We start from the raw sequence: 12022 nt of genomic DNA on the forward strand, positions 1-12022 counted from the left end.
ATCTATCGGCGTGTAGTAAAGTGCGCGCGATGCTTCGTTCGATCGGAAATATGGGCGATGGAATGTTTCAGTGGTGTATTCGATATTGGTAAATTAAATAATAAATATAGTTTTATCGGATTGCATGATAAATAATTTTAAAAAGTTCGCATTTATTTAGAAAGTATCACTTTCAACGGACTATTAATCCTGTTGATTTTCAATTAATCGCGAATTTCTGCGTTTCTCATTACGATCATAATTCCCAGCTAAAGGACAGCTAAATAAATAATTAAATAATTAAATAATAAATAAGAGTACACTACAAAATTATTATAGCCTTACTAGCTGATGACAATTACGGTACGATTATTGATAATCGAACGAGCAAGTGGATTAACTTTCTTCCTTAGCAGCGCGTAGAAAGTTTCATATTTTAATATTTTGTTCATATATATATTTATATTATATTCGTGTACTCGGGTTATGGGGGTCAGCGTTACGAGTTAACGTACATTCACGTTCTCATTATGAATTAAGCCAATGTGTTTATAAAAAAAAAAAAAATTATATATTTTGCTGTATATTTATCGTTTTGTAATTTTTATAGAAATGTAGCTTAACGCAGATTTAGATGATTAGAAATTTCGAATTTAGAGATTTTATTCCAAAAATATAATATATATATATATATATATACACACACACACACACACACACACACACACACATATGTATTACTTAAAGTATTTTTTCTTTATACAAAAAAAAAAAAAAAAAAAATAAGAAAAAGAACATGGCAAATTAATCATATATATGTATGTATTGAATTCACCGTATCTGATAAAATTCTATTTAACGCTCTATTATCGAGTTTATATTCGTAATTCTTGAGCTAAAAGTATTATTGCCAACAATATGAATTATAGAAATTTTTGCCTAATATGCCGACGATGTACATATATAATTAATTATCTATCCGTGAAGGGAAGCTTGATAATTTGTGCCAAACCAATGGTTCTGCAATGTGCATATTTTGATTATCCTAATAAAATATCGGCTGCTGATAATTTCTGACAGCAGCATCACTCGTGTGTTTTGTTTGTTTTATCGAGCGCTATTATTTATTGTTTGAGCTTCTGTGGTGAGACGTCGAAACTGTGCAAATGGCAACAACTTTTTTCAAGGGCACGCATACGTTTCACTCCACTCGATAATATTATTTATCATGGAAAATCGTGACTATTACAGTGCGCGGACTCGTACATGTTGCACTCGACGATCGTTTTACTTCATTTTACTTCAAAGAGTCATAGTCGTAGTCATTTGTAATGTTAAGGAAGGATGTCCCTTTAATTAGTTGGGCGTCCCTGGAAGTCCCTGTTATATCGTCTTTTACAAACAAGCGGCGAAATAATTATTGTCCAACGAATAAAAAACGAAACTTTTGCTCTCCTTATGCATTATGGTTACATAAAGGCATTGCCTACCCACCCCCTATAATCCATGAGATTCGTAGGCATTTATAAGACATGAAAGGACTAGCAAGTCGTAGTAACGTAGTAATGTCTAATATTTAACGCAATAATTCATATTAATAAAAAATACTCTTCGGGCATATTCTATAAGCCTGAAGCGATCCGTAATATTAGGTCGGCAAAGATACGGTAGGCGCTTGACGACTTGAGCTTCCAACAGCTTTCACTGAAAAATCTTTGATAATATAACATCGTGTCCTCTCGCTCATTTCAAGTTCATAATGGAAAAATCAGGCCCAATCGATTCGACGGAGGTGGTGCACGTGCCGGCGGACGGGTCGTCGTCTCCGCAAAACTGTTCGCGAAAACTTGCGGAGAAGTTGCTTAACGACCGTAGATCGTCAACTTGAGTGGTAGAATCACAATGATGGCGAATCATCGCGTTCGATCGTCCCTTCAAATGCTAAAGAGTCCTTCGAATATCCGGTTACTTCCCCGTTTACACAATTGACACATTAGCGGGCGCACACGTGTGTGCAAAAAGCCTAGGGAAGTGTGGCGTTTAAACGAAGCCGGCCATATTGAAATGATTTTTACCCCAGAACGCCGTGCCGAGCGCTGATTAGTGTGTACGTGCGTGCGTGCGTGTCCCCCGTCCCTCGACAGCCGCCGCCGCCACCGCCGCTACCACCACTACCACAAACATCACCACTACCAATTCGCCAAAAAAAGGGGGTGGAGGGGTGGGGTGGGGAGGGACGGTACACCGACGTAACGATACGGCAGATAGACTAAACGCGCCTGGTGAGTTCGGAGTCCGAGGTGCTTCTTGTGCTAGTTTATTCGTGTGTGCGCGCGCGGCTGGCAATTGTGCGGTTGATGAGAATGGAAATGTCGGCGGGGATCCATCGCTCGATGAAATTACCGTGAAGTCGCGAGCGTCGGCTGATCGCGTGTATCGTCTTACTCTCTCGATTCTCTCTCACGAGGAGTTTTTAAGTGCGAGGAAAGAGGAGTTGGCACTCGCACTTCTCTCGGGATTGTATCTACGGCGGCGGCGTTGTTAAAGCGTGCGCGTAGGGACGCGGGAGGAACGAAAGAGAGAAAGAAAATCAGGCGCAGAGAGAAAGTATTGGTGTTGTCTGATTTGTCTCACTCACTCTCTCTCTCTCTCTCTCTCTCTCTCTCTCTCGCACACATTGTCTTGCGGAGGCCACCTCGGGGGCTTTTACTCTCTTTGCACATCTCTCACGATTATACCGGCGAAAACACGAAACTGCAAAAATGGCCACCGTCTCTTATCACATCGCCAATCTTCTTGAAAAGGTGAGTTTTCCTCGAATTTCCCCTGCGCTTCGCCTATTATTTCGCCGGGCGATGTGAAAGGGATTTGTCGAGACTGGATTTCAATGGGCAACCTAACCATACTTTGTCCCTTCAAAAATCATCTTTCAACATTTATACTTTCCTTCCCTTTCAAATGTCAGACTTTCTTTTCCAATTCTAGCGCACTACGTTATCTAATATCATCTGCACTTTCAGCTTTTAACGATTAATGCTCGTCGGCAAAACGTCTAGAAAGTGTTCATCCGCGATTAGTTAATTATGTACGAAGGCAAATTTCTTTGGCCTTTACTTCCATTAGCATATGCATTGAAATAATCGTCCAGACATTCCTTTCATTTTCATTTTCATTTTCATTTTTATCTTCCACTCCCCCTACCCAAGCTTCACCCCACTCCACTACAATACGTAATGTAAATAGAATAAAAAAAGCAGCATTATTCGTTAAACTGTTATATTAGTATTAATAATCACATCTATCTGGTTACATCTGAGAAGTAATAAGGTCTAACTAATTATCCACGATAAATTTTACATGTTATTTTGTTCATTAATGGTGTGTGCAAGCATGTCCAGACAACGCATACATACACGTGCGCACTCAGCCCACGCTCTCGCGCGCACACCGACACACACACACGGGACGGGGGGCCGGGGGGGGGGCGTATTATTTTCAAATCGCTTGTTTTTGTTTTTCTAATTTCTTTTAATTATGCATACAATATTTAAATAGACAGGATATGGTTGCAAAACTTTTTCTTTATCATTCAATATTACCACAAATGCAATAGTTCTCAAGATTTTTCTCACCCGTATTAACTTACAGATATTTCATATGAAAAGATAATTTTCTCTTAAATTCATTTATTACAGTGTCATAGGCACCTATGCAATATATTACAATTAAATATATATTTAAATAAAGATATAGAATCTTGTTTTTTTTTTTTTAAATAATGTAAAAATCGAAACGTTAGTTTTTAAAATTTTTTATAATAAATTTCTTTTCATTAACCAACGTAACATATTATTGTTAGTGAAATAGCATTGTTTAATCGGTACATTACCCACTCATCCGCGCACACGCACACGCACACGCACACGCGCAGCCATACACGCCTTTTGCATATGTATAATATATTTTATGATATAATGAAGAGTTTGGTATCTTATTTACTTATTGTAAAGCATAATTAATACTTTTTAATATTTTTTTTTTCTTTTTAGATGACATCTAGTGATAAAGACTTTCGATTTATGGCTACTAACGATCTAATGACAGAATTACAAAAAGATAACATCAAGTTAGACGATGATTCAGAGCGTAAAGTTGTAAAAATGCTTCTTAAGCTACTGGAAGATAAAAATGGAGAAGTGCAAAATCTTGCAGTCAAATGGTATACGAGGATAAGATAAATTATTTTCAATACTACCAAATTCTTAAGCCATATCCTTTGATATATTGTAATAATAACTATAGACCTTGCTTTTTCTAACAGTATAACTGTCATTTTAATATTTATGTATTTTTAATTATTAGTTAGAGTACTATATATATATATATATATATATATATATTATGTTACAAACTAAAGAGCCTTTTAGGTTTTTTTCACGAAACAATATTAACAATAATACGTTTACAGTTTGGGACCACTGGTTAATAAAGTCAAAGAATACCAGGTGGAGACGATTGTCGATGCTCTTTGCAGCAACATGGTATCCGATAAAGAACAGCTAAGAGATATTTCGAGCATTGGTTTAAAAACTGTCATTGCAGAACTTCCATTGGGTTTGAGTCCACTGGCTGTAAACGTTTGCAAACGAATCACCGGGCGCTTAAGTAATGCTATTGAAAAGGTAATGCTTCGATAAATAATAGGAAACCCAAAGCTTACGTAATATTAGTCATTTAGTTTCGATACCTAACGCTCTAATGATTAAAAATTCGGAAGAATTAAAATTAAAAAGACGGAAATTTAATAAATATGCGCTAGTGACAAAACTCTTTGCTTCGTTCTATTCGTTGAAATGAGATCAAATTGATAAATATGCTCTGTACGTTAAACACTGCAATTTTAATTAAGTAAGCTTTTTCACTATTGGCCAATTTGGTAAGAGTAAGCAGTTAGTCGATGCTAATGTTTGTCACTCTTGAAAATATTTATTAATTCGTTGCAGCAAGAAGATGTGCCCGTGCAACTCGAAGCCCTGGACATATTAGCTGATCTACTGTCACGCTTCGGTTCTCTATTGGTGTTCTTTCACTCTATAATTCTAGCAGCGCTTCTTCCTCAGCTTTCATCACCGAGACAAGCTGTGCGTAAAAGAACCATAGTGGCCCTCAGTCATCTCATGACGTCGAGTACCAGTCATCAGTATAGCAAATTACTGGATCACTTATTAGAAGGCTTGGCCAACAATAAAGTGAACAACGTTGTTCAAACTTACATACAGTGCATCGCTTCAATATGGTACGTACGAAATTCAACGAGGTATTTCCCTAGTTTAGGTGATTTTTATATGATTAACTGGTAGCGGACGGGTCAAAGCAATGAAAAAGAGACTTTGCAATAAATTTAAAGCTGAATACGGCGATTAGGAATTTTTTAGGCCTGGGACTGGGAGTGACACGAGAATAGCAAAAATTGTCATGTAATTTGTACAATCATTTTTACAGCCGACAAACTGGACACAGATTTGGAGAACAAATCGAGAGGGTTATGCCACTTATAGTTCAGTACAGCAAGGAGGATGACGACGAACTAAGAGAATATTGTTTGCAAGCATTAGAAGCCTTTGTTTATAGATGTCCCAAGGAAATTACTCCTCACATTAATAAAGTAAGTCAATTAATGATAAGTATTGTGCGAATTGCATGGCCAATTGAAATTGTTAGAAAAATTGAAAACTCATTGAACTATTATTAATATATATATATATATCAATGATATATGAATCAAAAGACAAAAATCTTGAAAACTTCATAGAATAATGTTAATTTTATCAAAGTAGTGTTTGGCATTCGATATTAATTATTTGATATTAAACATAATACTTATGACTTTAATCTCTAGTGAAAATGCTTTAGCATATTATTGTTTATATAACTCACAATTATCACATTTTACATGTATTTATAAAAATATCATCAATTTATTCATATTTCTTTTGGAATTCTAGATTATTGAGATCTGCCTCATGTATTTAACGTACGATCCGAATTATAATTACGACGACGATGCGGGCGATATGTCCGATGGCGAAGGCGCAGTAATGGAGACGGAAGAAGATGGCGAAGAGGACGCCGAGGACGAGTATTCGGATGACGACGACATGAGCTGGAAGGTACGTCGAGCCGCTACCAAGTGCCTGGAAGCTGTTATCTCTAGCAGGAGAGAATTACTCTCCGAGCTTTACAAGGTCGTATCACTGGCCTTGATCTCCAGATTCAAAGGTAAAAAAACGTAAAAAAAGCCTTCCCCGTTTATTATATAATATTCTTCGTTTTTCTATATTCTTCTACTTTTAAGTAGCATTAAATATTTGACATGTTTTTTTTTTCTTTTTCTCTTTTTCTTTTTAAAGTTTCAACAAATGCACCTAATTTTTATATGCTATATTGGTAAAAAAAAAGAAAAAGAAAAAGAAAAAAAAAAAAAAGAAAAAAGAAAAAAAGAAACGAAAAAACGAAAAAAAGATTTCAATTATCCTTTGAGAATAATATAACATTGGTAGTTCGTCATATAAAATGCCTTTTCCATTATCGTTTGCACCTTGTTTTGTTTTTACAGAGCGCGAAGAAAATGTTAAGTCCGATATCTTCCACGCGTATGTGACGCTCCTGCGTCAAACGAAGCCCACTACTGGGGTCGCCCTCGATCCCGACTCCATGGAGGACGAGGAGGGTCCGATCTCGTTACTGCAGTTCCAGGTTCCCTTCATCGTCAAGGCTGTTCACCGTCAGATGAAGGAAAAAAGCATTAAAACCCGACAGGACTGCCTATCCTTACTTAAGGAACTCGTGCTTGTCCTGCCTGGTGCCCTCACAAATCACATACCCGCTCTCATCCCCGGCATCCAGTATTCCCTCAGCGACAAGAACTCCTCCAGTAATATGAAAATCGACACTTTGGCCTTTGTCCACACTCTTCTCGCCACCCATCAACCGGAGGTCTTTCACGTCCATCTTCCAGTACTTGCACCTCCCATTATCATCGCCGTTAGCGATCCCTTCTACAAGATCACCGCCGAAGCGCTCCTCGTGCTCCAGCAGCTCGTACAGGTCATCAGGCCACACGGTAAGCGAGGCTCTTCCCTTCCATTCCTCATGCCACGCCGAAGCTTCATTTTTATTTTAATTAATTTTGATTAGGCACGGACTCGTTGATTATTGTAGGGCCAAAATAATCATTAATTCGCCATTCTCGGCTCACTAGCTAATTCCTTAGTCATAGTCCCAGGCACATATTATTATAAAATAATTCATAAAATAATTTACAAATTATTATTATTATTATTGTTGTTGTTGTTGTTGTTGTTGTTGTTGTTGTTGTTCTTGTTCTTGTTGTTATCATTATTATCATTATTATTATCATTATTATCATTATTATTATTATCATTATTATTATAAATTCAAATACGAAGCGTTTGATGAAAATTGATAATCAAACGATTGAATAAACAACAAAAAAATACGTGTGTCCATAAATGTATAATAAATAATGAATCAAATTATTTATGAAAAAATTGTAACGAAGAGAAATTATTTATATAAATTTTTAATAATATTACATTCATTTGGTATTAATCGGGCTACAATGTTTTCTCTTGTATTATACATTTATTATTTAATAGTCACTCGATAAAATTTATTTTATCTCTTGGTAGAAAATTATATAGAAATTATCGATCGTTTTATTATATTTATTAAATGGCAACGAGCAGATGGACAATTTTTCACAAGGATCAGTTAAAAAAAAGTCTCGATTTTTAAAATGTTAAATTGATTTATCGAAGAGCGGCCGAATTTTTTGCACCAAGTAACAAAAACATTGACAAACTCCCTCTCTTCATCAGATAAGCCGTCGAACTTCGACTTCACACCACTGTCGGGCGAGTTGTACTGGTCGACTCTGTCGCGGTTGCGCACCGCCGACATCGACCAGGAGGTCAAGGAGCGCGCGATCGCCTGCATGGGCCAGATCCTCGCACACCTCGGAGATACTCTGCAGAGCGAGCTGCCCGTCTGTTTGCCCATTTTCCTCGACAGGCTGCGCAACGAAATCACCCGACTCACCACCGTCAAGGTTACGCTAATATCAATTTCAAGCCCCTTCGATGCGACTATGGGCAGCAGCCCCACGTTCCCCAGCCTATTTATCATTACCTTGTATCCTCCATAATATCTCGTTCCTCTGCCATTGTGATTTAATTAATAACGTGACGCGCCCACGCCTCCTCGTCCATTAAGCGTACGAAGCGGGAATCACGCCTTCGACTAACTTTCCAATTACTGTCCCCTTAGCATCTTTGCACCCTACGCCTCCAGTGGGATATTAAAACAGCTTCCAAACTGCTTTGCCTCCCAATCATTTCCCATAAAGAACAATAAATAGGCCTCGCAATCGTCCAATCGTCCGAATTAAATTCTTTTGCTTGACCCATCGATGCTGATGTGCCCCGTCGCTTCACAACAAGCCCCACCTCCGTCTTATACCGACAGTGAAATAACGTCGCGCGCGGTTACGTCGCCGCTTATCCCCGTTGTGCAGGCTCTCACCTGCATCGCCGCCTCGCCGCTGCACAACGACCTCAAGCCGATCCTGCAGGATGCAATACCGATCCTCGGCTCCTTCCTGCGCAAAAATCAGCGCGCGCTCAAGCTGAGCTCCCTGGTGCTGCTGGATACCTTGGTGCGCAACTACAGCGAAGCGCTTCACTCGGACTTACTGGAGAAGGTGACGACCGAGCTCCCGGCACTCCTCAACGAGACGGACCTCCACATCGCCCAGTTGACGCTCACCCTGCTCACCACCATCGCCAAACTACATCCGGTCTCGCTCAATAACATCTCCGACAACATTCTCCCAGAGATCCTCGTTCTCGTCAAATCGCCCCTACTACAAGGTACGTCAGCGCATCGTCACTCGTCTCTTTAAACATACACAATTTTACCTTTTACCTTTTTTTTTTCTTCTTCTCTTTCTTTCATTATTCCTTTTTACTTTTTAGCTAATTTCGTAGCATAGCTTTATCTTTCACAGTACTCTCATTCTCAATCTCTCGCAAGTTTTTTGTCGTACTTGCTTTTTTCTTTTATTTTTTTTTATTTTTCTTTTATTTTTCTTTTATTTTTCTTTTATTTTTTTTTATTTTTTTTATTTTTTTTATTTCTTTTATTTTATTTTTTTTAGCACTTCAACAATCTTTACTTTAAACGATGTAAACGAATTCATAACAGTTAATGGAGAATTTCCTTACATTCCAAAAATTTCAAAATCTAAACCTCGGAATATTCATTATAAAAGTATTTTGTATAAGCTACTATGTTAAAAGAAAAAGAAAAAAAAAAAGAAAAAAAACACAAATAATGGAGCCCCTCTTATTTTCTTCAATGTTCGACAATGGTAAGCGCACCGCTTATAGAATGGAAAATAATTGAAAAAAAAAAGAGGAAAAAAAAACGCCCGAACAGGGACTTGAACCCTGGACCCTCAGATTAAAAGTCTGATGCTCTACCGACTGAGCTATCCGGGCCTCTCGATTTTTTGGCACAATAGACATAATGGGGCATACCAAACGATTTAAACTATTTTTAAAATGAGCTGAGTAACATGGCGATGGTCAAAAATTTTCTCAATGATTATTAATTTTCGTAATGTGCATTATTCGCTTAATATTTACAATTTTTCAACCTGTTAATTAGAATTTTTATTCTTTTATTCTCAAAAAACCGAACATTACATTCTCCTTCTTCTTCTTTTGACATAATTGTAACTATTCGTCATTCGTTCAAAGATTAAAGTCTCATAAGATTTATTATATTGTCTATCGTATGTTTGATGTAAGTCCTACTCAAGGTCGTCCTTTCTTCGTTAAACTAATTTTTTTTCTTCTATTTTATATCTCTAATTAAGAGACTGAATTCTAATCCATTTTTACGTAGAATTGTATTAATTAGATTTGATCGAATAGTTTCTGTAATGGGTGTCTTTTTCGAAAAGACGAGTATATTTGTATTCGATATTGATATTCTACCACATCAAAGAACGCTTTAATTGTATATATAGCGTAACTTTAATTGTTAATCGAGCGTGAAATCGTAAAGCTACTTAATTTACTGTCTTTTATTAGGAAATTCTAATCTCGGATTTGTAATTAAGATAAGGCCACAAATAACAACAAAGAACCTGTGCATGAAAACAGAAAAGATTTTTTTTTCGACTATACATTCATGTTTATAAGAGTATTGTATTCAATATCATTATTCAATTCAAATATTAAAAAAAAAATTTTATTTTGTTTTGTTTATAGCAAGCCCCCACGCATTATACAATATATATATATATATATATATATATATATATATATAATTAATTTTTATTTTTATAAGAAACCTTGAATGAATTTTCATTATTTTTTATGAAGTAATTGTCTATTAAGTAAAGAAAAAAGATGTAATTATTTTTTTCCTGGTTAGTATTAAAATCGCGATTACATAAGATTTCTAATATTATATTTGTTTTGTTAGGTAAAATCATTTTTTTGTTTTTTGTTTTTATCACGAAGGTAAATATTATTATTTTATTAAAAATTCATAATTGATGTAATCAATCAGAAAATTTACCATTCACTATGAGTATTACGATTGTCTATTATTTGACAATCAATAAATTCTTTCAAATTGTATGGCATATATTATTTTGCATTAAAATCCTCATCCTCGATATTAAAACTGACGATTTTAAAAATTTTTTGTTAGGTACAAATAAAAAAAAATGAAACTATTTGTCAAAAGTCATAATAAGCAATTTCATTGATTTTAAAGAAAGTATCAATGTATTTGAAAGTGTGAGCTTTGCAAACCTTTAAATGGACGTTAGATTAATTAATTGTTAATGAATTTGGGACGGGATGGATGAAGTGGCCAGACCACGGCAGCTTGTTATTTATCACCGATCGATAATAGAATAATTGTCATTAAAAACAGGTGCCGCGCTGAATTCGATGCTGGAGTTCTTCCAAGCCCTGGTGCAGGCAGGAATACCTGGTTTGGGATACCGAGAGCTTCTGTCGATGCTCGTGGCTCCGGTCAGTCAAACGCAGCAGCTCCACAAACAGGCGTATCATTCACTGGCCAAGTGCGCGGCCGCTCTCACAATTACCTGGCATCAAGAAGCCCAAGGCGTCGTCGAGGAGTTCCTGAAGGATGTGCAAAACCAGCTGACCGACGCACACCACTTATTTGCCCTACTCGTTATAGGCGAGATCGGTCGACACGTGTAAGTGCGAATGAAGAGCTACGTGAAAGGACACATTATCAGTCTTTCTTTATCTTACTTTAATCGAGCGATTAATCTTTGAAGACCCATAGCCCATCGAATTTTCTATTCTAGAAAGCGATGGAACAGTATAAATTACATAGTCGAAGTTCGACTTGGAATTTGACGTAGTTTCTTTTTTGTTTATCTTCATTAAACTTTTAGTCACTGTAAGAATCAATTAATTTCTGCGTATATGCCTATATCGTATCATGCTCCTTCAATTTTTACAGAAAAAATAGCATTCGATTGGTTATACGTAATTTTTTCTTTTTTCTTTTTTTACTTCTAAAATCAATAATATATCTATCTCACTATCGTATAATGAATTAAAAAATAAAACTTTTCTTCACATAGATGATTAAAATGAATTTAGTTTATTGCACAATGTTTGTCAATACATAGAAAAATGCAAATTATTTAATAAATAATCGCCACCGTGATTAATTAGATTAATTGCGTCAACAAAATTTACAAATAAAATATTTATCTAAATTGCACATTTCACTCTCACTCTCTCTCTCACTCACTCACTCACTCACTCACTCACTCACTCACTCACTCACTGACTCACTGACTTTTTTGCGCGTGTATGTGTAAATAATTAAAACTTAATTTTTATCTTTTAGAGATTTGAGCAACATTCAGTCGTTAAAACATATTATTTTGGATTCTTTC

At 36.2% G+C, this 12022-nt stretch overlaps 1 protein-coding gene and 1 non-coding gene across 2 annotated transcripts in view; one reads left to right on the forward strand and one right to left on the reverse strand.

The window, feature by feature from the left end:
• Positions 1–2629: 2629 nt before the first annotated feature.
• The window catches only part of Cand1 (Cullin-associated and neddylation-dissociated 1), a 17339-nt gene continuing 7946 nt past the window's right edge, over positions 2630–12022 (forward strand). Inside the window, exons 1-11 of the mRNA XM_011506800.1 lie at positions 2630–2783; positions 4029–4198; positions 4448–4661; positions 4983–5275; positions 5482–5644; positions 5985–6258; positions 6596–7102; positions 7881–8110; positions 8576–8930; positions 11014–11305; positions 11974–12022. The exon at positions 11974–12022 is cut by the window's right edge and continues 162 nt beyond it. Coding sequence (XP_011505102.1) covers positions 2742–2783; positions 4029–4198; positions 4448–4661; positions 4983–5275; positions 5482–5644; positions 5985–6258; positions 6596–7102; positions 7881–8110; positions 8576–8930; positions 11014–11305; positions 11974–12022 — 2589 coding nt within the window. The 5' untranslated portion in view covers positions 2630–2741. The remainder of the gene's footprint in view (positions 2784–4028; positions 4199–4447; positions 4662–4982; positions 5276–5481; positions 5645–5984; positions 6259–6595; positions 7103–7880; positions 8111–8575; positions 8931–11013; positions 11306–11973) is intronic.
• On the reverse strand, positions 9488–9560 carry TRNAK-UUU (transfer RNA lysine (anticodon UUU)). Its single transcript has one exon. It is a non-coding gene; the product is annotated as a tRNA-Lys (tRNA).

This window comes from Ceratosolen solmsi, unplaced genomic scaffold (genome assembly GCF_000503995.2).
Source record: "Ceratosolen solmsi marchali unplaced genomic scaffold, CerSol_1.0 scaffold6, whole genome shotgun sequence".
NCBI lineage: Eukaryota > Metazoa > Arthropoda > Insecta > Hymenoptera > Agaonidae > Ceratosolen > Ceratosolen solmsi.